The sequence below is a fragment of the Mirounga angustirostris genome, unplaced genomic scaffold (assembly GCF_029215605.1).
Source record: "Mirounga angustirostris isolate CCGP_5_RB_7025 unplaced genomic scaffold, mMirAng1.0.hap1 SCAF_11, whole genome shotgun sequence".
NCBI lineage: Eukaryota > Metazoa > Chordata > Mammalia > Carnivora > Phocidae > Mirounga > Mirounga angustirostris.
Genome location: NW_026991719.1, coordinates 55,340,831 through 55,367,338, shown reverse-complemented (window position 1 = coordinate 55,367,338; position 26,508 = coordinate 55,340,831). Strand labels below are relative to the sequence as shown.

The following is a 26,508-nucleotide window of genomic DNA, read 5'->3' as shown; positions in this document are numbered from 1 at the left end:
GTCTGCTCATGTCCGCGATCCGTGAAGACTGGTGTGGGATGGCGCACCCGTACGCACACGCGGACAGGCCCCTCAGTCTGTGTGTGCACCCGAATCTGTATGTGCACATGTTTTTTGTGACTGCAACTTTCTAACCTATGATAAAGATCTAGGGGTCATCAGGACTTCTGAGAGGTCCTGGAAAGCGTTTGTTCCCATAGAGCTCAGCCAACAGCACTGCAGACCCTCTGGCAGGGGGCAATGCAGGCCTGGGAGAGGATGCAGGTCTCTAGGCAACAGGCCGCCTGGGAGAATCGTGCTAAGAGCTGCTGGAAGGGACTTCACATCAGCCCAGGAAGCATTAGAGGACATGGTTTTGCTGTTAGGACAGCTGAGCCAGCTGCCATAACCACCTCCCTGTCTCCTGATCCTACCACATCCCCAGAAGAAGGCCCTTCTCCATCGTCAGAGCCCCTCCCAGCAGCCAGCTCTGCTATCCCATCATTAGGACAAAGAGAAGGTACCGAAGGAGGGACCTGGTAGGAGTTTCCAGAAAGGCAGGCACAGAAGGAAACAGTGATCCCTAAAGGGCCACGAGTCTGGTATGGCCACCCCGGGCAGGGCAGCCAATCCCCAGGGATAGGCCTGCATGCTAAGAACACACCCTCAAGGTCCACTGCGGCCCTCAGTCCTTCGTGACTAGAGGCAGAACAAAGAGCAGAGGGAAGGAGAGAGGCACCTGCCTGCCCGTTACTCCTGAGCTCCCTCCTAAGCCTGAAGGAGGTGGGAGAGTGCAGTAATAAAGTCCTACATCTTAAATATCTGCACCATCTACCCGAGCCACGGAGGCAGAGCCCATAGGAGAGTGGTGAGGCCCCTGCCCCTCTCATGCTAGGCATCAGCCCTAGCCAGGGTTGTCGGGAAGGAAACAAGCTCACGTGGATGGGCACCAAGTTCTTTCACTGCTACCTAGAGCCCTCTAGCCCCTTGCTATTCCAAGTGTGATCCCTGGACCTGCAGCATCAGCATCACCAGGGACCTTGTTAGAAATGCAGAATCCCAGGGGCGCCTGGGTGGCTCGGTCGTTGAGCGTCTGCCTTCAGCTCAGGCCATGATCCCGGGGTCCTGGGATCGAGCCCCAAATCGGGCTCCCTGCTCCGCGGGAAGCCTGCTTCTCCCTCTCCCACTCCCCCTGCTTGTGTTCCCTCTCTGGCTGTGTCTCTCTCTGTCAAATCAACCAATCAATCAATCTTAAAAAAAAAAAAAGAAATGCAGAATCCCAGACCTACTGAATCAGAATTTACATTTATTTAACTAGATCCTGAGTTGATTTGCATGCACATTAAAGTTTGAGAAGCACTGGCCTATATCACCTAGTACAAGGATTCTCACCCTTGGATGCACATTAAAATCAGCTAGGAAGCTTAAAAAATACCAATTTCCTGGGGCCCCAGCCTCAGAGGCTGATGTAATTGGTCTGTGGTGAGGTTCTACAAATCAGCACTTTAAAAAAGCTACAGTATGGGGCATACTGAGGCCCAAGGGACTTCTCCAACTCCCACAGAGTTACATGTCACAGCTGAGACCATGACCCTGATCTTTTATTTTTCTTTAAGTTTTTGTTTCAATTCCAGTTACTTAACATACAGTGTTATTTTAGTTTCAGGTATACAATATAGTGATTCAACATTTCCATGCATCACCCAGTGCTCATTACGACAAGTGCCCAAGTCCTTAATCCCCATCACTGATTATACCCATCCCCCCAGCCACCTCCCCTCTGGTAACCATCAGTGTGTTCTCTATGGTTGAGCACCCGTTTCTTGCTTGCTTGCTCTCTCTCTTTCCCCTTGCTCATTTGTTTTGTTTCCTAAATTGTCTTTCTCTGACTTATTTCGCTGAGCATAAACTCTCTAGCTCCATCCACGTCGGTGCAAACAGCAAGATTTCATTCTTATTTATGGCTGAGTGATATTATATATATATATATATATATACCACATCTTCTTTATCCATTCATCAATTGATAGACACGTGGGCTGCTTCCATATCTTCCCTATTGTAAATAATGCTGCAAAAGACATAGGGGGTATGTGTATCCCTTTGAACTAGTGTTTTTGTATCCTTTGGGGTAAATACCAAGTAGTGCAATTGCTGGGTCATAGGGTAGCTCTATTTTTAACTTTTTGAGGAAACTCCATAGTGTTTACTGGAGTGGCTGCACCAGCTTGCATTCCCACTAACAGTGCAAAAGTGTTCCCCTTTCTCCACGTCCCCTCCAACACCTGTTGTTTCTTGTGTTGTTGATTTTAGCCATCCTAACAGGTGTGAAGTGATATCGAACTGTAGTTTCGGTTTGCATTTCCCTGATGGTAAGTGATGCTGAGCATCTTTTCATGCAGCTGCTGGCCATCTGGATGTCTTCTTTGGAGAAATGTCTGTTCATGTGTGACCCTGATCTTTTCATTTCCTGTCCAGCTCTCTCTTTTCCAGTGAGTTATGCCACTTGCCCTCAGATGCCAGGTAAACAAAGGGTTTAGACTCCAAGGAACCAACTCCAGGTCCCCCCAGTTTTTTCCACCCTTCTGATATAGTGGAGTTACAAGCCTGAGTTGAAATCCTGGTGCTGCCAGTCACGAGCTCTCTGACTTTGGGCAAGTTATTTAAACTCTTTTAAGACTCAGTTTCCCCCTCTGTAAAATGGAAGTAATAGAGTCTACTTGGAATAACTACTGAGGGCATTAAGTAAAATACCGGAGAGGAAAAAAACAAACAAAACCCTGGCACATAGTACAAGCACTCCCCACTAACTGAAGGGTCCCAGGAAAAAAGAACAAACAGAAGAAAGAGGCCCAGCTGGCATCTCCTTTCGGGTCTGGAAAGTGGCTGCCTCCACATTCCTGTCAAAATTGCAGCCAAATGGCTCTGGGAAGTGCGGTTAGTTAGGAGGCAGACATTTCAAAGAGGCCACAATAGCTCCAAAAAAACAAAGGAGCCAAGGAGTTTGAAGCAGGGCTACGGACTGAATCCCCAGCAAGTACTCCCTGGCAGGAATCTGGAGAATGTAATGGGCCATTACCCAACAGGATGTCAGGGACACTGGCTCCCAACAATACACCACCTCATGGAGGCCTGGGAGGCCCTGAGGCTCCCTCCCAGATGGAGCAGTCAGAGACATATGTCTTGGTGATTAAGGACCGAGCTAAAGCGCTTTGCGTTCATCCCTCCCACCCGTCCCAGCCTGCCCAGGCTGGGCCCAGAAATGACCAGCCACCCCCAGGAGAGTCCACTCACCTGAGGTTGGGGCCCCAGTGTCGCAGACTAAGGATGGCCTTATGTGCCCGGCGGGGAGAGTGACACCGGGCAGGCTGAGGCGAGTGATGAAGGAATGTCTGTAACCCCTAGTCCTGCTTCTATGTCCAGATGTGCAGATTTCAGCAGTTTCAACCGCTATATTCTGGAGGCCATGCTCTGGCCAAGGCTAGGATGATATGCTGGGGCAGGTCAGGAATGGCACTCAGCTGGCACAAGCTGGATTCCACAGAGATTTAAGCCCGGACTCTCTCCCTGGGGAGAGTCCCAGCTGATCTGAGCCATAAGAATTGGGGAAAAGGGCATACTCAAAAGCTCCAGGGTCAAATCAGGTCTCAAGGCCATGCGCACAGGTTTCCTGGAGGGAATGTCCAGGAAAAATGGCTGAACAGCAGCAGATGATTTCAGACAGCAATCTGCACCTACACTTACGTAGGCCACATACCAGGATCCTCTTAGCACAGAGCTTTTTTCTATTCAGAGGAGGATGGAATGAGGAGAAAAGCAGGGCTTCTGTTCCTGAGAAACACTATATGAACAAGGGTAGTTTATGTACTCAGGAAAGGGGCAGCAACATCTCCCATGGAGGAAATGCAATAATGCTCAAAGATGATAGAACTGAGTTGAAGAAAGAGCTTTTTCCAGTCAAGCTAGCTCCCCTACTCGCTGCCTAAGTCATTTTAGCCAATTTGCTTCATCCCCTAAGCTTTGGATTTTGATCTATGTAGTGAGGACCAACAGCTTTCCTGCCTACCTCCATGGTTACTGTGTGGAATGGGTCAGGTTTTGCCTGGTTTTGAAAGTGGCTGTATGAAAGTTATCATTAGAGAGCACTACTTTTGTTAAGACTACCTGAACTTGGTGTCTCTCTCTCTCTCCTGGAACTAGTATTACACTGTACGCTAAGTGAAATTTAAATAAAAAATTTTTAAAAAGAGTATTTGACCTTGGTGTACACACATTCACAGTCTTTAAGGCTCAGTTCAGAGTGTGTCCTACTTGTAAAAAAGTGAGCATGAGCCAGGAGGAAAAGAAAAGGTAACCGGCAACTAAGTTGACTGGGAGGTCAGGCCTCACCCAGCCAAGATCACCAACCCCACCCTCTTCATGCCACACTCAGGGGACTTGAGTCCTTCCGTCTTATGGTCACTCAGTGGACTATGAGAGAGCTGCCCAGACCCCACTTCTGCCTACTCTTTCCCAACCCAAAACCCAGCTCAGGCATAGGTACCAGGTAAGACCCAGGGCCCAAGACAAGTAATGAGTGGATGTCACAGAGGCCCAGATCAACGGGCTCTTTGTTACTGTCAAAAGAGTAACCTCTCAACTCAAACTGCACATTATAATCTGAGAGCTTTTAAAAATTCCAGGGCCTAGGGAGGCGCCTGGGTGGCTCAGTCGATTAAGCGTCTGCCTTCGGCTCAGGTCATGATCCCAGGGTCCTGGGATCGAGCCCTGGTGGCGGCATCATCACCATCATCAGGCTCCCTGCTCAGCGGGGAGTCTGCTTTCCCCTCTGCCCCTCCCCCCCAACTCATGCTTGCAAGCACACGTGCACTCTCTCTCTCTCTCTCTCTCAAATAAATAAAATCTTTTTAAAAATTCCAGTGCCTGGGCCCCAGTCATGACCAATTAAATTAGAATCTCTGGGAAAGTTTTCATTTGTTTTTGAGAGCTTTCCACATGATTCTCAGTACAGGCAAGGTAGAGAACCACTGCCCTGAACAAACACGGCCAGCTAAAAAGTCACAGCGTAGGTCTCTGGAAAGATTCTAGCCAGAGGCTATACTCAGGTCCATTCTGGTCACTGGTCCATGTTCTCTCTAGGCCCAAGTGAAGGAGCAAGAGAGCAATGAGCAGTAATACGAATGCATATGGTGGGACAGGGGAGGGTGAGTCTGTGGGTGTTTGCGAAAGTAATTTATTCAAACAGTTAGCTGACCTACTCCATAAGGAAGTTTTGAGCAAATGTGCTGACTTCCTTTGCCTTACTTTGCTTTCTATTTGGAAAGACATCTCCTTCATGGCCCTCGCTCTAGGATGAATGTCTCCCAAACGAGGTCTGGGATCAGCATGGTCTCTCCCACCTTTAGTGAGCCCAGGAGGAAAAGCCAGCGTTCTGAGGGAGCAGAGAAAGACCTGGAATGCCACTGTCTGTGTGACAACCCAAGTTTCCAAGGTGGGCTTTGCAAGGCCGAGCTGGTATTCCAGGTAGGCAGAAGGGCCCCCCACCACTCCAGGCCCTGCCGCTATAGCTGGGAAATGCTAGGTCCTGGCAAACAGATCGTCAGCTCATTTCTCTTGGTGGATGCAAAGCCCTTTGCCTTTGCCCACCTTCACTCCCAGAGAGGGATCCTTTAAGGAAGAGATGTGGGCTTCCTGGCAGGGGCTTGTATGTCACTTGGCCCCAAGTGGTTATTAGCAGCTCCCTTCACCCTCCCATAAGGATATATCTAAGGAACCTAGGCCACAGGAAGTGTGCCCACCCGACCTTGAGCCTTGGATCCCTCAGAGGCGGCGCATCATTCAAATTTACACAAAAGCTGCAACACGTGACTGCCTGGCTATGCCCCCCCACCCCGGAGGGACAGAGCGAGAGGAGCCCTCACAAGGGCTCATACTAACAGCTGTCATGACTTCTACGGCTGCCAAGACTGTAATCACAATTCTTACTAGATTCCTACGGGGCAGGGGGCAAAGGGGGGAAAGAGGCAAGACCGAAATAGCTCTCATCCCACATTCCAAACCCCACGGTAGGGCTGTTGGATTTCAAGCAGCCAGCTTGGCGGTGCTAGCCACTGGCTGGCCTCTAGCTTGTTAGGTCGCAAGGCAGGACTTGGGGCCCCTGCTGCACCTGTTGGGGTGCCAGTCTTGATCTCAGCCAGAGCTACAGCTGGACGCCAAGCTCCCGGGCCCGTACGAGCAACGCTTCCGGAGTCTCCCTGTCAGAACTGCGGCACCACCAAGGCACACAGCCCAGGAAGGGACAGTACCATGCGACTGGGTGGCAACGCAGTGAAGCCACTGAATCTTCCTGCTGGCTAGTGGCAGGTTGATATGTGTGGTCCCTGTTCTAACCCCCCTCTCTCCTTAACGCTCCACGTCCACACCAAAGCCAAAGGGAGTCAGGGAGTCTCAGGGAGTCTCAGCCAGGGATAATGTTATGCCCCAGGGACCTCTGGCAATGTCTAGAAACATTTGTGGTCATCGCAGCTGGAGAGGGATGCTATTAGCACCTAGTGAGTAGAGGCCAGGGATGCTGTTCAGCATGCTGCACTATCCGGGACAATGCCCCCAACAAAAGAAAGGCTGACTCCAGACCCGAAGGGTGACACTGAGGTCGGCCTCCACCTTCCCTGGGGGCCTCAGGCACCCCCTCCTTGAAGATGTCCTGAGGGATGAAGCAAAGACTGGATGCCCGATTCAGTGGAGGTCCCTTGTCTCTGGACACTGTCAATCCCTTGCAGCCAGGGTCAGGTCAGCCAGGGACAGGTGGCAGTTCGAGTTTAGAGTTTTTATACAAGAACCCCCCCCCACTCCCGCCAACCGGGCCCCTCTCCCCCACGAAGCTGTAGCCTGAGATCTGGTATGCAGCTTCAAGTGAGGGAGGCTCAAGAGGGCCCTGTGGCTAAACCAGGCCTCTGGCTTCCTGGGGCTGCTTGAAAATTGGGGCCCAGAGTCCAGCCTGTGGTCTCCGAGGCTGGTACTTGATACTGCAGGGTTAAAGCACGCACCTGACATTCTTGCCCAGCCCGTGAAGGTCAAAACTGCCACCTACTCTGCTGCAGTCACTCCATTAGCTTTCTTGCCCTCAGGGGATCCTGCCCCCAACCCAGTCCCAAGTGCTCTGACAAGGTCATGGTTACAAGGAAGGACTGGTGTTTTGGTAAGTCATGCACTACTCCATCACCTCCAGTCGCCAGCCTGGAGGCAAGAGATGCCAGCCTAACTGGTCTGGGGCAGATGTTAGACCAGTGGTAACGGCTCTCCACTACGGCACAGGTGGAAAGATTACTGGACTGAAGGTCAGGAGAAATACATTCTAGCCTTAACTGTACTAGGAACTTGTTGGATGACCGTGGGCAAGCCACCAACTCTGTCTGGGCCTCAGTTTTTCCGTCTCCTAGTGGCCACTCACCAAAATCTAGACCCAGAGCAGGGGGATGTGTGATTCACACTGGCTGATTCAGTAGAGGGAGCTATCCTCCTCCTGCACATTCTCTTCTGGGAGACTCCAGTGAGGGTGGTCAGCGGGGATCAAGACCAAACCCATCTTCCCTTCCCACTCTGGCTCTCCTGCTTTCCTGCCTCCCAAGGCACCCGAACACCCAGGCTTAAACCACTAGTCATCCTGTTCTGTCCTCTCTCGACTCATGTATTTAGTCACCAGGTTCTATCGACTTTTCCATCAAGCGGTCACGGTTTCCCAAGCCCAACCGTGCTCTAGGCTGGCATGCCTGGATTACTTAAGCCCTCCAATTTCCCGGCCTCTAGTCTCTCCTTTCAACAGGTTGTCCTGCCAGCTTCTTCTCACAAGAGCCCAGCTCTGACCTGGCCACTCTCCTACTCTGCAGCCTAGCAGGCTCCCCACTGCCCACAGCCCAGAGCAGACACCAGCCTGCTTTCCACCTGGCACTCGAGGCCTCCTACACCCTAGACCCAGCCTGACTTGAAGCTGCAAACCCCCATTATTCATCAAGATGGAGGTCATACCCCGCCCCCCATGAAATCTTCCTCCCCTGACCTCTCACTAACCCCCTACCACCCAACGGCTCATTCAGATTAAGTGACCCCCTACACATTCCCATTACCTTCTCAGTGGCACATGAGACTGTCTACCCCATTCAACTGGAGTCCCACGGCATTGGATCCTATTGGTCTCAGTATCCCTACTGCAGTGTGGTAAGGGCTACAGAATGTTCTGGCAACACCTAGACGGGAAGTCCTGCTTTCCAGCTAAACAGTGCACAGGCCTCTGACTCCACCCATTCCTCTGGCATCACTACAGCAAAGACACGGAACTGAGGAGACACGCTTGCAACTCGGCCAACTAGATAGCCGGCAGAACACCTTGCCCCAGGGCAGAAACCACGGGGCCAGGAACCAAGGCCCAGAGGTGTAAAAAGGGAAAATAATCTCTGCCTGAGGGTGAAGGCATTCTGGCCTCAAGGAACCCTCAGCTCTTTCTTCCCAAGCTCCTGTGAGGGCACACGAGAAGGGACATGCGCCATCTCCTGCTTCCTCTCTTGGCCTGCAAAGTCTTGGCACTCACCCATTTTGACCCTGTGCCACCACTTTTACATCCCACACCCCCCCCCCTTGCCTACTTCCTTTTCCTTTTGCTGAGGCCAAATATAAACTCCTGGGCAGGAAATGCCTTGAAGGAGCCTGGCCCCACCCTGAGATTCCAGAAAAAAAATTGTCTCTTACTGAAAGAAAATGGGCCCGAGAGAAGTAGCCTCTTCACAGGGTCTGTTCCCCCTCTGGAAGCCAGTGGACACAAGCCTCCCCTGAGCCCTGCAGCCAAAGGGAGGGCTGTGATTCTGGGCAGAAAGGGGAGGGCAGGGGCCTTCCTTGGCTTTATGGGCAGGGTGTGGCAACATGCATGCTTAGGCCATGTGGGGTGAAGGGAAGGAGAATCCAAAATGGTGACCTAACAGCTGTGTAATATCTAGAAACAGAGGTTTTCGGGTACAGTGGGAAGACTAACAGGCTAACAATCTGAGAATGTGGCTTTTAGTCGTGGCTCTGCTACTTCTCAGCTGTGGTTGTGTTCCTTATTGATAACAATACTTATGATACTGAATGTATTTATTAAGAATAATTAAGATTAAACACTAATACTTACTGAGTACTCACTACGTGCCAGGCCCTGAGCTAAGAACTTTACACAGATTACACTGGGCAAGACTTAACTTCTCTGTGCTTTGGTGTCCTTATCCGTAAAATAGCGATATGATTATATCACTGACAATAGGAGGTTTTTGCAAGTATAAAATGAGATAATAACAACAACAACCAAAGGGTTCTGAGTCATTATTGTGTCCCAGGCATAGGTACTTTTTATATGGTTTATATCACTGAATCTTGACAACAACCCTCTGGGGGTAAGTGCTATGAAATTTCTATTTGACAGATGAGAAAACTAAGGCCCAGAGAGATCGAGTAACTTGCCCCAAATCAGCAGCTAGGAAGTGGTGGGTCAAGGTGCAAATCCAGGCAGTCTAGATCCAGAGTCCTCCAAGTCCACCCAGTTAGAATACTCTTCATTAAATAGGAGAAGTCACCTTGGCCGTAGACACAAGAAACATACACCAGGAGTTTTGCAGCATGAACCCTTAGTCTGAAGTAACCTCCCATCAGTGGAGAAAACACTTGACCATCCCACATCTCATGTGCTCCCTATGACAGCCCTGTCCAAAGCAGACCTACTGCACAAATGGGGAAACTGAGGCTACAGAAGGTCAAGTGGTTTCCACTGGAATACGGACGGGGGCCAGGAGCCTGCCGAAATGCCCATTGCCATCCTGTCAATCTGTTCCCATGTTGTCTCCCTAGGATCTCCCCTCCAAATCCACTCCTACTTGGTGCCAGGCCCCGTGCTAGGCACCAAGGTCTGAAACTGAACAAAAGCCAAACTCTCCTAGAATACCTGACCAGACCTGCTACCAGGCCCATGCTTCCCAGGGAGGCAGAAGCTAAGATGGGCTGTCCTCTGAAGCACTCTCTGGCCTCTGTTGGGAGACAAGATCACAGAGAATGAGCTCGAAAGCAATGGAGCTGACAGCTGGTACAGCCTATGGGAAGGAAGTTTGTAGCCCCCCGAGGGCCCTGAGGTGGGAACATTGTGGGGAGGGCTACAGCTTCTGGACAAAAGCTTACCCCTCCCCATGCCCAATACCAGCATGGGTCACACCAGCTGGAGGGGTCACGCAAGTTAATCCAGCCAAACTCCTGCCTGCCCCTAACCACCCACACCTTCTAAATAACGAAATCTGGTTGTCAGGAAAGATCATTATAACGTCTCTTCTTCCCTGATACCAGCCAGCACCCTGTTTTCCACCCCTAGTGCTAGAAGGTGCTAATTAGGCAGGCCTGCCGCTGTCAGAACGACCTCCCCAGCCTCCTCCTGCACACCCTCCCCCAACAGTGCAGCTCTGCTTTAGAGCCTTGATACCCAGCCCTTTGATTCTTCTCTCCTCTCCATCTGTCCACCTTGGTGGGGAGAGGGCAGGCAAGGGCCTAGGGACTGTGTGCCCAGGAGTGACTGATCACTGGTGGGTAAAATAAGCAGTCAGGGGCAGAAGGGAGACCCAAGCCCGAGCTCTGGCCTCCTGGCCGGGCACCCGAGAAAGGGAGAAGAAGAGGCATGGCACAGTTGCTAAGGGTGTGGGCGGTGGACTCAGCCTGCCTGGGTCCTGATCCCAGTTCCATCATTCCCTAGCCAAGTGACCTTGAGTATGTTCTTCCTTTAGACTCTCCCTGCCTATTTCTTCATATGTAAAATGCGGATAAGGATAGTAGTTCTTACCTTACAGAATTACCATGGGAGCTAAATAAGTTCAAATGTGTCAAGAATTTAGAAGAGTTTCCTATGATTATTGTCATTATCATGGTCAAAAATATCACTCGAGGAGGCCAGAAGGATCCCTCCCTACAGGGTGGGCGTGGCCAAGGAATGCTTTTTGGGAGGAAGTAGAAGCTGAAAGACAGAGAAGTCCAGACCTAAGGCCTAGCGGGCAGCATGTTTGAGCACCGCACAGCCCCAGGTCAGTGAAAAACAGCAAAGAGGCAAGGTGGCAGAAAGTACCCCTAAATAACAATAATAGTGAGAAATCTGTTCATATTATCGGATTTACTACTCACCAGGTAGGTAGGTACATATAGCTCCATTTTATAGCTGACAAAACGGAGGCTCACAGAGGTTAAGTAATTTGCCCAAAGTCACCCAGTGCTGTTTATCCCAGAGCCCCTGCTCCCCACCATGACACTTTCCTGCCCCAAGCTCTGTGTATACAACTCAGCATGCCTTTGGCTTCATCTCTATTCTGGCCCGTTTCCCACACGCCCCTCTTTGCTTTTCCCATTTAGAAAGGCCTGCTCAGGTGGGGGGCTGCTCAGGCCAGATGTCTGGGGCCAAGCACTTCCCAAGCTGCCTGCTGGTAGCCCCAGCCTGACTTGACCTTGGCCTGGAGCAGAAAAGCTGGCTGCAAGTGCGTGTCTCACACCTCAGACAGGCCAGCCTTTGGCCAGCCCAGATAAAGGACAGGAAATCCTTGGCCACCTCCCCTGGAGATTGCTCCCTCTACCATGGGAACAGAGTTGCAGCCTGGGCAGAGGTTCCTCTGTAGTGAGGAAGCTGCCGAGTCAGCCCCAGCTGCCTTGGCTGCCGGGTGTGGTTTGGGGGAAATAGGCAGGGCTGAGCATCAGGAGACTTGGGCTCCAAATTCTCCCTCCTCGGAGACCAGGCCCTTCCCCTATCTGGGCCCCAGGTGGGCATCAGCAAGGATCACACTGCTTATCTTACCAGGCTACTCTGAGAACAGAATGGAATCGTGGAAGTGAAAGTGCCTTGGAAATGGAAAGAAATAGGAAGACTCATCGTGGTCATCATCATCAACTGCAGGGGAGGAATGGCTGAGTTGGTGTTTCTCCCCGTCTGATTCACCCTTCTAGGCCCCACTGTGGGCATGGCTCATACTCATTTCCGGCTTCGATGCTCCTCAAAATATCCCCTTCCCCCCACCTACACCAGCTCAAGGGAAGAAAGCAAGTGGCAGGAAAACAGGATATACTGGCAGCCCCCACAGGGTACACTGCAGTCAACTCGTCAAAAGTGAGCACCTCCTCTCACCAGACTTGCCCTCTGCTATGAGGGCCCCAAGAAGAACGCCCTTGCCTCCAAGGGCTCCCCAGTCATGAGAGCTGACCGGGCCTGACCAACAAACAAATCAGAGAGTTGCATGAGGTGTTTGGACCCAGGACTCTGGGGGTTCAAAAGGCACCTGCTGGAATCACCAGGAAAAGATAATGGAGAAGTCTTGTAGAAAAGTTCAGGCTAGGGGCTCCTGGGTGAGCCGTCTGCCTTCGGCTCGGGTCATGATCCCAGGGTCCTGGGATCGAGCACCGCATCGGGCTCCTTGCTCAGCGGGGAGTCTGCTTCTCCCTCTCCCTCTGCCTGCCACGCCCCCTGCTTGTGCTCTCCCTCCCTCCCTCTCTCTCCACTCTCTCTCTCTCTCTCTCTCAAATAAATAAATAAAATCTTAAAAAGAAAGAAAAGTTCAGGCTAGAAATAAACAGAGGAGAGTGAGGGACTTCCAGAGCCCCATTTCCCATTCCCAGGGCCACCAATAGTAGCGTGTGCAAAAGACAGTAACGAGGCTGGGAAGGGGACTGGTCCCAGGTCCCTTGAGAAATACTTGGAGGAACTGAGACTGTTTGGCATACAGAAGAAGCAGGGGGACTTGGGTTCTGTCCTCAGACCTCTGGAAATCAGAGAGAACAGACACTGGCTAGGTGGTCCCAGGGGGCAGAGCTGGGACCCAGGGTTGTAGAAGCCATGGGGATATGGCATTCAGTTCAACATAAACAAACGCTTCTGGACGTCCCAGGAATGAAAGCAACTGCTTTGAAACATTGTGCTCCCAGGTACTGAAGATGGGGACACAAGAGCTGTACACATACCTGGTGGAAAGATCTAGGTTCACAAGGAGAGTTGGACCGAGTGTCCTCTAAAGGCCCTTCTCCCCGGAGCTCTGTCTGCTTCCTACCTCTGGGGTATTGTGGGAGAAAGCATAAAGGTGACTGGGGCTGGCTGAGCCCTTGGCCACTTCCCACAGAGACCTGGGATCCCAAGAGCACCTCGGGCTGCTACTACCCAGGGAGAGCAGGTGACTCATTAACTTGTGGCTGAATGGGTCAGAGGGTGGCCACTTGGGACACACACAAACATGGGGAGGGGGCTGGAAAGCAAACTGCACAAAAGCCCATGGCTCAAGGAAAACCCAAGCTGTGGCAGTTCAAGGCCTTTTCAGCCCAAACTGACCAGCCAACTGGCGAAATTTAGTGACCGGGCCTGGCAGAATTTAAAGCCAACTGACCTTTGCCTTGTGGACAAGCAAAAGGCTTTGGTTGGGAATGCATAATCTTTGGCTGGAATGGAACCTGAGAGACCACTGAGTGCACGCCACCTGCCCTGCCAGTTTTAAAATCGTGGAAACTGAGGCCCAGAAAAAGCAAATGTCACTCATGCAGAGGCAGCTACAGAGAGGCACAACCAGAAGCCAGGCTTCCTGACTCTGTCCCTAAATGTTGGTTCCTTCTTCTTCTCACTGAAATTGCAGAAAACCGCTTGGGGTCCAGAGCTTTCCCAATGGGACCTGGCCTGACCCTTCCCAATTCCCACTGCTTGTCAAGATACAGGCTCTTGCAGGAGGCCTCAGCCTTACAGTGGTGGCTGCGATGTGGCTGACAGCCCAGGCCCCTGCCTAGTGTGGAGGAGGGACCCACAGCTGCACTGAAAACGGACACACGCGCAGCCCCACTAATGGCAGATCCTTTGGGTGGGTATTTCTCGCTCTTTCAGACTGACCTGAGTGGGGGGGTCAAGTGCTCCCGGAAACCCCCAGCGCCTTCTGACTCTGATGCCTAAAGATCCCCCTTACCCCACTGGCCATCTGAATCCCTATCAACCCAACTCCCTGACCCTCTCAGTAACTACCCAAACGAACGTGTGTCCTTCAGCAATGTGAGGAACGGCTTCCGTCTGCCCAAACGAGGACAGAGGGGCAGATATTTAATTGGCCCCGGAAGTTCCCGTGAAGGAATGTTTGTTAGTGTCCCCTTGGGGGAGGCGAGGGTTAAGATGGGACCCCCTTAAGGCCTGGGGTGAACAGGGAGTTAGTTAATGGCCATCCCCCAGAGGTGACTTTTCAAGGTGGTTATTATGTGGCTCAATCATTAACCAAGCAGTGGCAGGACCCCAGGCTTGTTGGAAAGGAGCCACTCCTTTCCCAAGGACAGCCCAAGAGCAGGAGGCTGCAGCCAGGGAGAGCACTCGTGGGGTCTTGCCGTCCTCTCACAGCCTGCTCTGGAGCAGTGGGAAGAGAGGCCCGGATGAGGGAAGCTCTCCCTCAGCTCCACATGGGGGTGGAGGAGGGCTGGCCCGGATGTGGAGGAAGTCAGCACACCCTTACTGAAGCGGAGGGAAAAGGGAGACAGTGAGGGTTTTTATCATGAATGAGAGAGGAAGCTCCAAGCTGGGCCTTGGTGATTAGATGACAAGCTGGGAAAGACGCTCATCCTGAATGCATCCTGTTTTGCTCCAAAGTGGCCTCAGGGACCAGGGGAGGGGCTAGGAGGAGAGGAGCCTCCCAGGAATTCTCCCAGGCCTGCTGACCTCAAGCTCCTGGGTGGCCCTGGAACTGGGGAGGCAAGTGGGAGAGGTTACCCCATTTACTGTTAGAGGAGCAAGGCACAAAGTTTCTTGTGCCTCTGGAGCGGCAGTCCCAGAGACTGCGGCTAATGCTGTAAAATGAGGGGCTGGGGCACCCTAATCGCTCCAGCTCTGACTCCGCCCGGGCCTCTCTTCAGAGGTTCAGCTCAAATGTTACCACCTCGCCTCTGTCAGTCACCTTCCCCTTAGTCAAAAGCAAGGGCTCCCTAGTCAGGCCTACCTGGGCAAAACAGCTCCCTTGCCAATTGGAAATATCAACACTGTCAGGATATCTGATGATATTAAGGGGCTATTCTAGGTGTGCTAATGGTACAGTAGCTATTTTTTATGAATCCTTATCTATCTATCTACCTATAGAACTACTTATAGATAAATTGGTAAGATGTCTGGGATTTGTTTCAAAACAAGAAAGAAGGTGAAGTAGATGGAAGTATTAATAGGCAGGTTATAGCCATGGGCTGTTGAAGTTGGGTGATGAGTACAGAGGGCCCAATTACACCCATCGTCTCTACTTTTATACATGTTTGAAAGTCTTCATAATCATTTTTTTAAAAAGCCCTCACTGAGGTAAAGACTTAGTATGCCATGAATTATTTACGCCACAAACCCCCAAACTAGATTCCCTGAAGATGGGGGTTACACTCTGTGTCCTCCGCAAGACCTAGCCAAGCCTGAACTTAATGACTAATCATTTGTACGGTACTTGCTAGTTTACAAAGCACTTAGCCATGGATCCCCTCGTTTAATCCAGTGAAGTGGAAACAGTGGGGAGAAACTAAGAGTCTGAGAGGTCACAAGGGGAGCAGCGGGGCCTGGATTTAAACCTGCCATATGTCCAGCTCCCAGGCCCCTGTCCTTCGCCCCCCACCACCCTGGATTCCTGAGGAACTTAACGTCCGCTTACCTGTACCAGTTCCCTGAGGGTCGGAGTAAACAGGGACAGCAATAGGCGACATGTGAGTTCCCAAAGTGGAGGGTTGGGCAAGAGCAGACTCAACACACAAACACAGCATTTCAGACCTGTGACAGACTGATTCGAAGACTATTAGTACCCCCTCGTCACATACACACGAACCAAGAACGCGCGCGGGTCACAGATGAAAAGAGCCTTAATAAACACTGGACAGCAATAACTGTGGGCCCAGGTCTGTGCTCAACTACTTTGTTTAGGGTTGCAGGATGGGGGAGATCACACTTCCCATCCTAGAGCCCTTGTATTTTTGAGATCGTTTATCTCTATTTTATCTGATAATAGCCTCCCAAGGGCCCAGGGCCCAAGGCCAAGGCACTTGATCTTACCCAAACCTGAAGCCCAAAGAAAAAGTTCTATTTTATTCAAGCCAGAGGCAATTCCTTCTTCCAGCCAAAGACCCCTTGCCCCACCTTCTCCAAAAAGGTGAGGGCACAGTCTGCTTTTGTTAAGCCTGCCATCCACGGAACCTGAACATTCCGTGGCTGGAACAGAGAACTCCAAGAGGGTCCTAGCAGAAAAGCGCCAGCAGCTGCAACAGCATCCAGATTAGAGACTCCTTCCTCTCCCCCCTTTGGAACCTTCTTGCTTTTGTGTTGCTGCGGGTATCCCTGTAGCTGGCTCCAGGGGTTCTCTGCTCCCTCTCCAATCCCTAGCCCTAAGGGCAGAATTTTAAAACTTCAGGAAGGCAGAGAGGGTCAAAGTTCAGGCCTCTTTGTGCCACTTTCTCGGCTCCTGTGCTCAAACTCAGGAGCCGTGCTTTAATAAGGAAGGCCCTTCCATCCCCCCTGCACAACTCATGCCCCACTCCTCAGCACTCACACAAGCTACACAGCGCCTTTGTGCACCTTCTGTCCCTCTTCTTGCTCTAAACACCTCCAGGTATCTCTCAACCGTGTCTCCTCTCCCAATGGGGGAGGGGAGCTGCGGATGCACCGCGAGGTTTAGCATACTTCTCTAACAGTTGCTTAAGAGATGGACAGAAGGCCAGTGAAGATGGGAAACGGGATTCTGTCCATGTGGTGTTTTCTAGCCCTAATGACAGAGGTCCAGGGAACAGAAATTCCAAACCCCAAATCCAGAACAAAACTGGACAGAGGTCATATGCTGCAAATGAGGACCAAACCCAGAATGTCCAGTGATAGGGCAGCTGTAGCTTTAGGGCGAATGAATCCCCAACCCCCAACACCATCATTCCCATCACACTCTTACCCAGTTGCTCCATCAACCATCCATAAACCACCTGCAGCCGTGCCTCTTTCTCTGTGCCCTTGGGCTGGCTGCCTTCCCATCCCCAGATAGAAATTGTCTCTCCTTTATTCCTGGCAGATGGAAATGAGGGGAAATTTCAGAGAGAGAGCAGTCAGAAAAGATGGTGGGTGGAGACAGCAACCCTCAGAGTGAGGGTGGGCACGGGTCCCACAGTAGGAGTCCGGGTTTGAAAATAGCCCTGGGTGTGATTCATCACCCTCTCCTCCTACGTGGGCAGACCTCGGGGCTCCAAGGGGGACAGAGACAAGCCAGGCTTCTCCAGCCCGACCTCTGGGGTCCCAGGCTCTGAGTTGGCCCCACTCCTCCCCACCTTCAGTCTGGCTGCTGTCCTGCTCACCCTTCCCGCCACTACTAGTTTTCCAGCTTGCTTGGCGGCATAATCACCACAAAGCTTTCCATCTGCATAGCTTCTGTCGCCCCAAGGATCTCAAAGACAACCTTTTACCTACCAGGGAGGAGCCTGAACCCGTGTGACAGGTCAAAATGTCATGGAAGAGACTGGCCCTTTAGATACTGAAATCCAGCCCAGCACCTGAAGTTGAGTACAGCTGAAAGTGAACAAGTGCAGTTGAAAACACTGTGGCCCGCAGAAGTAGCATGACTCACGTGTAAGGTCACATGAATTAGTGGCTGAACCCCAGTTTCCTGAGTCCTAATTCGGTGCTCCACTTTAAAGAGTGTTGGAAGAAGAGAAATGGAGAGACCCCCAGACTACCTAATTTGGAAATCCCAAAAACTTCCACTAAAAGGAAACCTTTCCTCAGAGCTTCTGTAATCCAAACCCATTTGGGACTTCATGGGGCAACTGAGCCCTGAAAGATGCGACTTATCCAAAGGTTTTCACTTGATCCCCACAGCTGCCTTAATACCAGGAAAGTCCGGAGCGTTTCTCAGAAGGGAGGACAATGGCCAAGGGGAAAGCCCATAGGGCCCGACCGGGGATTCCTGGAAATACCCTCAAAAGCAGAGGAAGGAAAAGGGTAGGCGAGGTGGCACCGAGCCCGAAGGGCCGCCCCCCCTGCCCAGTACCAGTCCCCCTCCAAAGCCCCACAGCTCTGGCTCCAGAATTCCGGCCAAGCCCGGGATAACGGGCGGAAAGCCTTCTTCTACCACCCGACTCGCGGGGCTTCCCTGGGGAGAAGCGCTGCCAGCGGGCTCAGGGAGCCCCCCAGTTTCGGCGACTCCGACCCCAAAGCCCCGGGGGCGAAGGTGGCTCGGCCTGCGTCCTCTGCGTCTCCTGCGCGCGCTGCCCTGCCGAACCGCTAAGAGCGGGGGCGGGCCAGAGCGCGCCGGGGACTAGGCCGGGCCAGGGGGCCCAGGAGGCCCCGTTGGTCCGGATTTTTGCCTGACGTCGCCCCAACTCCTACCTGGAGGCCGCGCCCACCACTCGGGGTTCGAGACCCTGACACGGCGGCCAGTGGGCAGGAGGTGAGTGCAGGAAGGACTGCTCCCGTCCGGGGCACGCGCGGAGCCTGGGGTCGGGCGGGGGTAAGGGTGCCAGCCAGAGGAGCAGCTGCCGCGGCTGCTTAGCTGTTGTCAACCCGAGGCCACTTTCGGCGCAGGTGGGGAGGGAACGGGCGGCGAGTGGGGCGGTAGGGACGCCCCGCCCACCTACAGGACCCTCGACCAATGAGGGCGCAGTCCGGCCCACCGGCCTCCCCAGAAAGTCGCCCAAATTGTGGTGGGCGGGGCCCTGCCTCCTAGCTCCTCCAATATCCGCGCGGCTGCCTCTTGCTCAAGTCACACCGCTGGTGGGGAGGGGGTAGGCGGGGAGAAGGCACCGCCGGAGCTCGCGACGGAGGGTGAAAGAGCGAGCAGCCGGCCAGGCGCACAGACTATTGGGCTCTGAATGTGCCTGGCACCGTATGGGGGATTTAAATACATGTGCCATGTGCACGTGAAGGTTCAGTGGCTTGCTGCGGGTAATTTACGGGGAGTTCAGAAGACAGCTTCAGTGAGATCTCCGATTAGTGGGGACAACCAAGAGACAATCTTGGGCATTAACAATTTGAGCAGGAAGTTGCCATTCCCACCTTGCTCAGGCCCCAGCATTCTGCAACTTGCCCACTACCCCCAGCTCTCTGCCTCAAGTCCAAACTCTACCTCCGCGGAGAACGCATGGAAAACTTGGGGCATATGCATTAATCATGACAGGCGAGGGCTCCCAAGAGTGTGACGTCAGAAAGCTGGCTTAAATTCTATAAGAAACAGAGTTTTAAGATTTGATTTCTCTCTTGCCTTTCCTCACAAGGGTCCAATACAAGTTCACAGCCATGACTTCACTGTTGAATTGAGGACTCCCATTAGTGGGGACTGGGAGTACTGGGAGTACTCGAGACACCCAGTTCTTTAAAAAAAAGTAATCAAACCAGACAACCGAAAAAGGGAAAACTACAGAAAGTACAAAAACTACAAAAGAGCAATTGCTGGTGCCTGGGTGGCTCAGATGGTTAAGCGTCTGCCTTCGGCTCAGGTCATGATCCCAGGGTCCTGGGATCGAGTCCCACATCGGGCTCCCGGCTCAGCGGGGAGCCTGCTTCTCCCTCTGACCCTCTCCCCTCTCATGCTGTTTCTCGCTCGCTCGCTCTCTAAAAAATAAATAAAATCTTAAAAAAAAAAAAGAGCAATTGCTATAAATAAGTAGAACAAGAACTTCACAGCGCCTGGCATAGAGTACGTACTCAATAAAAACATCTTTTGAATGACTAAGTGAACACAATAGTCAGGAAAAGCTACAATCCTAATATTTGCCATGCACACTGTGACATTTTTAAAATGGCCAAGCCAAAAAAAATAATAATAAAATAAAATAAAATAGCCCAAGCAATGTCCAGGCTATTTCTTTGGGTCTTTCTTGATCTTCTCTTAACCCATGAGCTTTAGAAAGGCAAGAACTCAGCCTCTTTAGAAGGAGATAGCTCGTTCCCTTCAATTCTTGCTCCCTGATCTACCCCCCAGGCCCTGACCTAAGTCAGAGCCTTGCGTGGAACAGATACATAGTAATGGTGCCTGGAACAGATGAGGAAATGGTACCTTTTCACAGTCTCCTTTCTGGGCTGCATCTCGAGTGGCTCTGGTGATAACTGGAGCCTTTAGGTCCTCGGTGTCCCTTTTCCCACAAGCCCCCACTATTGCCTGTGTGTCCTGCAGTGCTGTTACCGGTGCTACCCTGGACGCCAGCTCGGCCATTAAGGGGGGAAACGTAGAGTGCAGGAGAGCAGGCTGAGGGCGGGCGGAAAAGCCTTGGGGTGCACGTATGCATTTCTATGCCCTAGACATGGGGCTTCCCTCTGTCTGCCCCTACCAAAGCCCAGTTGGGTCATACAAAGAGCAGTATGATGGATTCTGGAGCCGGACAGCCCAAGCACAAAGCCCAACTCTGCTACTTACTAGCCATGTGACCTTAGGCCAATTACTTTCCACCTTTCTGTGCCTCAGTTTCCTCACCTGTAAAGTGCGGATCATCACAGTCCTGACCTTATATGGCTGTTAGGTAGATCCACTGGGCTAAATAGCACTTGGAATGGTGGCTAGCTCACAGTACATGCTCCTAAGTGTTAGATATGGTGACAGAGGCACTGGGCAATGAAGTAAAAGACTTGGGTACTACTCCAGTTCTACCACTTTCTGGCTGTGTCACCGAGGGGAAGGCATTGTGCCACTCCAAGCATCAGCGTCTCCACCGGTGAAATGAGGATAGAGCATAATCCCTAGCAGGCAAAATTAAGACAGTGGATGTGAGGATGTGCTGTAAAGGGTGGTGGCAGGTGACGGGATGGCCAAGCAAGGTGTTGGACAGCTCAGCTTCTTTCCAAGGCCAATCAGCTCTTTTCTTCTAGGAGGTGGCAGAGAGAAACTCCAGATGCTGTTACTGTGAGCCACACTCCAAGACACTTGGGTCCCAATAAGTGCCTATCTGGACTTCTGACGGCCCCCACAGCCCTCCCTGTCTAGGAATGGGGATTCTTCCGACTGTTGCAGGCAGACCCATAGCCCCACTCTGGAATGGCTGAGGGTAATGAAACAGGTGCTTCCACTACTCTTTTTCCATGGAGCAAAAGGATCAACAGCAAATAATTCCAGGGAACCCAGCTGAGAAGAGAGAAGGCGGGTAGGAACCACGAGGGGGAAATGAATTACACTTGGACCAGCCCTCACACTTGCACACACGTTCCCGCCTACCTCATCAAGAGCCCACCAGTCAAGCCTGGGACGGGAAAGGCCTGCTCTTCGAAGGTTCAGGGGCCCCCACCCAGCTTCATGAAAGGGGGCTACTGATCAGATCTCCACAACATGAGACAGTTACAGCTCATTAAAAAAAAAAAAAAAAAAAAGGCCTCAGGAGCCATGCCATGGCAGGGGAGCTTGCACTAAGAGGGGCAGCCAGAACAGGACCAATGTAGGAAGAAAGGGATTTGGTAGTGGGAGGGGCTTGAAAAGGTGAGGGGTGACAGGCACCTCGCTGTGCATTGCTGAGTGGGAGTGGGGGATGGAGCTAAGCCCTGGGAGGAGCACAAAGACCACCTCACCTCTCAGCCCACAGCCCAGGAGACCACTATGGCCGTGCCCACCCCACACCCAAGAGTACCCTGAAAGGGGGGGGCTCCATGCTGGGTTGACTGTGAGGAAAGCTGGAGTACTGGCTGAGCCAGGCACAGGCCAGGGGAGTTTCAGGGATCGCTTACTCTCCCAGGACACCCTCCCCCCGAACTCCAAGCTAGGACACAGATGCATTTATTCCCTCTCACCTGCCTCCTGGAACTATTGAAAGGAATGTTTGGGGCAGCTCAGGATGAACCTCCAGGCACTTGGACTAGGCAGCTGGAGAGGGAGAACCCAGGCCCCCTCAGTCTCTGCCTCCCACTCTTCCCCAGACACCCAAGAGCCTGCCCCCATCTTACCAACAGATGCCAGGCAAAGTGTCAGCTGCTGGAGAGCCGGCCCCCAGCATCCGCACAACAGACCCACTGAGCCATGACAGTGTGGCGGGCCCCATTTCACACCCAGGATGGGCCCCTGGCCTGGCTTTACTGGCTCCTTTGAGACTGGCCAGTGAGATGGTGAGATGAGCAAAAGCAAGTCAACTTCTAACACGAACACCCTCATCCTGCCCCACTCCACCCTCATGCACAGCTACAAGCAGCTGAGACCAGAGGAACCCTCCCTGTGCCCCCCAACAATGTTCCCCTCTGCCTGACTTAGTTTCAGCCATTGAGCTCGCTCCTTCCTGGCCAGGTTCAGTTTCCTCACCTGGAAAAACAGAGCTGGGTCCTGGGTTCTTGGATACCTTCTTTCTTTTATTTTCTTTATTTTCTTTTTCTTTCTTTTTTTTTTTTTTTGAGAGAGAGGGGGAGGGGAGGGGAGGGCAGAGGGAGGGGCAGAGGGCCCAGAGCCCAACGAGGGGCTCAATCTCACAACCCTGAGATCATGACCTGAGCAAAATCAACAGTCGGATGCTTAACCGGCTGAGCCACCCAGACGCCCCTGGTACCTTCTTTCCATTACATTCTCTGCTTCTGTGAGCTTCTCTGTGTGTTCGTTCCCGTGGGGGTGAGGCTCCCAGAAACCCAACATCCCTGGAGCTTCTGCAGAGGAAGGGAGTACTTGGGGTTGTAAGAGTCCTCTGAGGATGAAGAGAAAGAGCAGAGGAAAGTGAGAAAAAGGAAGGAGGAAGGCTGAGTTCAAAGGCAGAGAAAGAGGCGGGGCGGGTGCTGAGGTCAAACCAGCCTAGAAGTCTAGAGACCTGGCCCCTGCCTCCAGCACTGCTTCTAGCTCACCCGGTGGCAAAGGACACACAGAGCCTCTGAACAGAGCTCAGGATCCCGCCCCCTTGCCTGGGACCTTTCCACTTGTCCCTCAAGGGAAGCAGCTCCTGGGACAAAACAGAAAGGGTGAGGAGGAGATGGAGGAGGAAGAAAGAGTGGGCTCTTCCTTCCCACCCAACAGGCTGCCCCGTCAGTCCACTATGGTCTGACCTCATGCTGCAACCAGATACAGCGCCCACAAAGTTGGAGGGCTGCGGGTGGGAGGTGGGAGCGGGGGATTCGCTTTCACAGGCCTGCCCAGAGTCTGGCCCAGTCCAACCCTGAGATTATGGGTCTCTAGGGCTTGGTATTCTCAATTCAAGCAGACAGAACCATGCCCTGGCCACCCACCCTGTCTATTTCCCCTGAAGAATAGTCCGCAGAGGCCCCTGGGTGACATCAGAGAGGGCACAGGATGTGTGGTGACGCTCGAGGGCCACTCAACTAAGGGTCTGGGCTCTTGAAGCGCCTCTCAGTGTGCCCTTCTCCAAACATAGCTACCCCCTCCACACCCCTCCACACACACACACACACACACACACATTCTCACTAAATAAAAATTCTGAGCTGATCTACAGCCAGGGCCCTGGTTTTCCTATACATATGTATCAACCCATCAGTCAACATGGGCACCCAGGCACTGGGCGTGGAGGGGGGGTGGCGGCGGTTGGAGCAGAGAACAAGGCAGGTAGGCCCAACAGCCAGGGCCTCTGCCTTATGGAACTCCCATGCCAGTGGAAGAGTCAACAGAAGCCCCCAGATAGAGAAGACCCAACCCAGGCAGGTGGGCAGCCAGATCAGGTCCCAGAGGACAGGGAGAGAGGGGACAGCAAGGCCCCCAGGTTTGGACACTTGATATCTCTGGATCAACAGACCCCCAGGAAACACCAGGAAAGTGACTCCTGGATCAGGGGCCAGGACACTGCAACTCTGGCTTCTCCTCCTTTTACCACTGAGGAGCTGTGTGACCTGGCTGAGAGTCTTGCCCTCTCTGGGCCTCGGGGTCCACATATGTACAATCAGAGAGTCTGTTCTGAGGATTTCTGCGGGCCCTGTCCTTTAAGTGTGTTCGTGTTCCATGACAAACCCACGTTGAGAAAGCCAACCCAGTTTGCTATGTCCTCCCTGCCATTTGGGCAGGAGCAAGGGAGAATTTACTGGGGAAAAGGAAGCGGCTGAGCCTGGAAATTTTTTTAAGTGCTCCGAGAAATATATACTTTTTCCAAAGTACCGGGTAGTCTGGGAGACCCGCTAGAGTGGAAACAGGCCTTGGAAATGGAGCTTTTAGGCAATTCAAGGTGACTAAAAACGTGCTGCTAGGGTGGCTGGGCCATGTCAGGCAACTAGGGGACAGAGTGAGGCAGTAAATGTCCCCTGGAGCGATAGGGGCTGCATGGAGCTACTGGCTAGGTAGTAAGACCCAAGGATACAGAGACAAAAAGAGGGATAGAAGGACAGACGGTGGGATGAAGTCAAAACATAAGCGGAGGGCCAGACATAGAGCGGGACAGGAAGACAGACGGGAGGGTGGAAGTGTGAGGCCAGAGGCAGGGACAAAGAAACTGCTGGAGCACTAGGGGGTAAGGGACATACTGTTTGTTAAAGGCCTACTATGTGTTAACAACCAAAATGTCGCTCTTTTTTGAGGGGAGGATGAAGGCAGAGGGAGAGAGGCGGGACGGACGAAGCCAGAGGGACAGCTGGGATGAAAGGATGGGGGCGCCTTGAGAAAGCCCAAGAGCTGGCTAAGAATTAGAAGAATTCTTAGGAGTGCGGGGATGGAAGGTCTGAAAAAAGGAGAGCGCCGGCCAGGGGTGGGATTCAGACAAACGGACAGAGGACTAGTAGATGAAAGCGGGACTGGAAGCAAAGACGCGGAGGCGAGAGGGACTCAAGTTTTGCCTAGCCAGCCGGCAGCGCCGAGGCTCCCAGCGACGTGCGAGCCTAAGCCCTGACCTCCCGCCGGGGTCCGCCCAGCTCTGTTCACCTGGCTTCCAGCGCGGCGGGTCCCACCGAGCGCCCGTCACACCCCGCGGCTTCCACGGCACCCACGTCCGGGGCTTTGGGAGCCACAAGGCTGGCCCCCCGCCCGGCGCTTCAGCCATGAGTCCACCGGCGACTCCCAAGCGGAGCGCTGGCGCCTCGGGTGGTCGCGCCGGGCCTGAGCCGCAGGCGAGGACGGAGCCCAGGGAGCGAGGGAGGGGCTGAGGGAACGACGGCCCCGGTTGCCCGGCCCCCCAGAAAAGTTCCACGCCCCCACCTTGAGCAGGAAGCCCCCCTTCTCGATCCTGCACTGGCCTCAAGTCATTTCTTTAGCTCGGCTCCTCTGCCTCGCGCCTCGCCACTGCGCCTCCTCTACTGGGTTGCGGTGGCCCTCCGGCCTTTTGCATACTGGCCCCCTATGTGAGGGGTGTCTCACCACCGATCCGACTCCTCTTTTGCTGTCCTATGCCAGTGCGAGATAGTGAGGGTCAGCCCCTCCACCTCCCGTCTCCCCCAGATCTCGTCGCCAGGTCAGCCCCTCCACGGGCCGTCTCCCCCAAACCTCGCCAACCACGTTACATGGCAGGAGCCCTTGTGCCACAGCCAGCTGGAGTGGGGAGCAGCGGCTCCAGCCCACTTGGTGGACTGACTCACTCACTCACTCCCTCAGCCTCCTCCACGCCCTGCTTCTTACCACCCTCCCAGCCCCATGTTCTGTCTGTCTGACCAGAGCAACGGGACCCCGGCTTCCAACGAGGATGCCTTGAAGTCCTTCTAGCACCGACAATATCCGGGACCTTGGGAGCAGAAGCGTTCCTTTCTTATAGACTCTCTTACATTAGAGAAGCAAAACCGAGGCCCAAGAATGCAAATGGCCTGGTGGTCATCTCAGTGGGACAATTATCTGTGTTGCAGTGCTGTTGTGAGGCTCCATCGCAGCTCAGGATGGTGCCTGGCACAGCGTGCAGTCTCCATAAAGAAAGATTAACTCCTGGGGCACCTGGGTGGCTCAGTCGTTGGGCGTCTGCCTTCGGCTCCGGTAGTGGTCCCGGGGTCCTGGGATCGAGCCCCGCATCCGGCTCCCTGCTGGGCGGAAGGCCTGCTTCTCTCTCTCCCACTCCCCCTGCTTGTGTTCCCTCTCTCTCTCTGTCTCTCTCTGTCAAATAAATAAAACCTTAAAACAAAAAGAAAGAAAGAAAGAAAGAAAGAAAGAAAGAAAGAAAGAAAGAAAGAAAGAAAGAAAGAAAGAAAGAAAGAAAGAAAAAGAAAGATTAACTTCTATTCGCAAAGATATCAGCACTGAGGATCTGCCACGAAGAAAGCCTGGACCAGGACCCTAAATTACATGACTCTTTCCCTGACCCCTAACCTCCACCCACGGCAAGCAAACTTGCATGCCCTGATTTGGGGATGGTGGGGAGTTCTGTCCGCCTTTGTTTACAGTGGAGGAAAGGCAGAAAGTCGCCAGCTCTCAGACCTGGGTACTTCCACTCCGCTTCTGGTGGTGGCCAGTAAGGAGGCAAGATTCTAATCGTGGCTCTGCCCGAACTCGGCAAAGCCTGGGCGGTTTTGCCTCTTGCGCCTCCACTTCCTTGTCTGTAACATGAGGATAATAATCCCATGACTTAATCAGAATAATGGTTAAAGGGATACACAGGTGAAGGTCACAGCCCCTCCTTTGACCATCCCCATACCTTGTGCCGCTAGACTAGGCCCAAACAGCGCCGTTTGTG

The 26,508-nt window shown here is 52.9% G+C and overlaps 1 protein-coding gene across 20 annotated transcripts in view; it reads right to left on the bottom strand.

Annotated features, from left to right (window-relative positions):
• Window positions 1-26,508, bottom strand: part of STARD8 (StAR related lipid transfer domain containing 8) — a 78,471-nt gene that overhangs the window by 14,748 nt on the left and 37,215 nt on the right. For 6 of the 20 annotated variants that reach the window (XR_010406144.1, XR_010406142.1, XR_010406143.1 and 3 more), the window contains exon 3: window positions 25,776-25,949. The exons of 4 other annotated variants lie outside the window; for them this stretch is intronic. Coding sequence is in view for 7 of the 16 variants with exons in the window: in XM_064574183.1 (XP_064430253.1) it covers window positions 25,776-25,949 (174 nt within the window). In the remaining 9 variants the exon portion in view is untranslated. Of the gene's footprint in view, window positions 1-3,273; window positions 3,450-8,102; window positions 8,529-15,650; window positions 15,777-16,928; window positions 17,039-17,437; window positions 17,537-18,355; window positions 18,558-25,775; window positions 25,950-26,508 lie in introns of those variants that run through there. 10 more of the 20 variants (XM_064574185.1, XM_064574180.1, XM_064574187.1 and 7 more) reach the window with 8 other exon arrangements.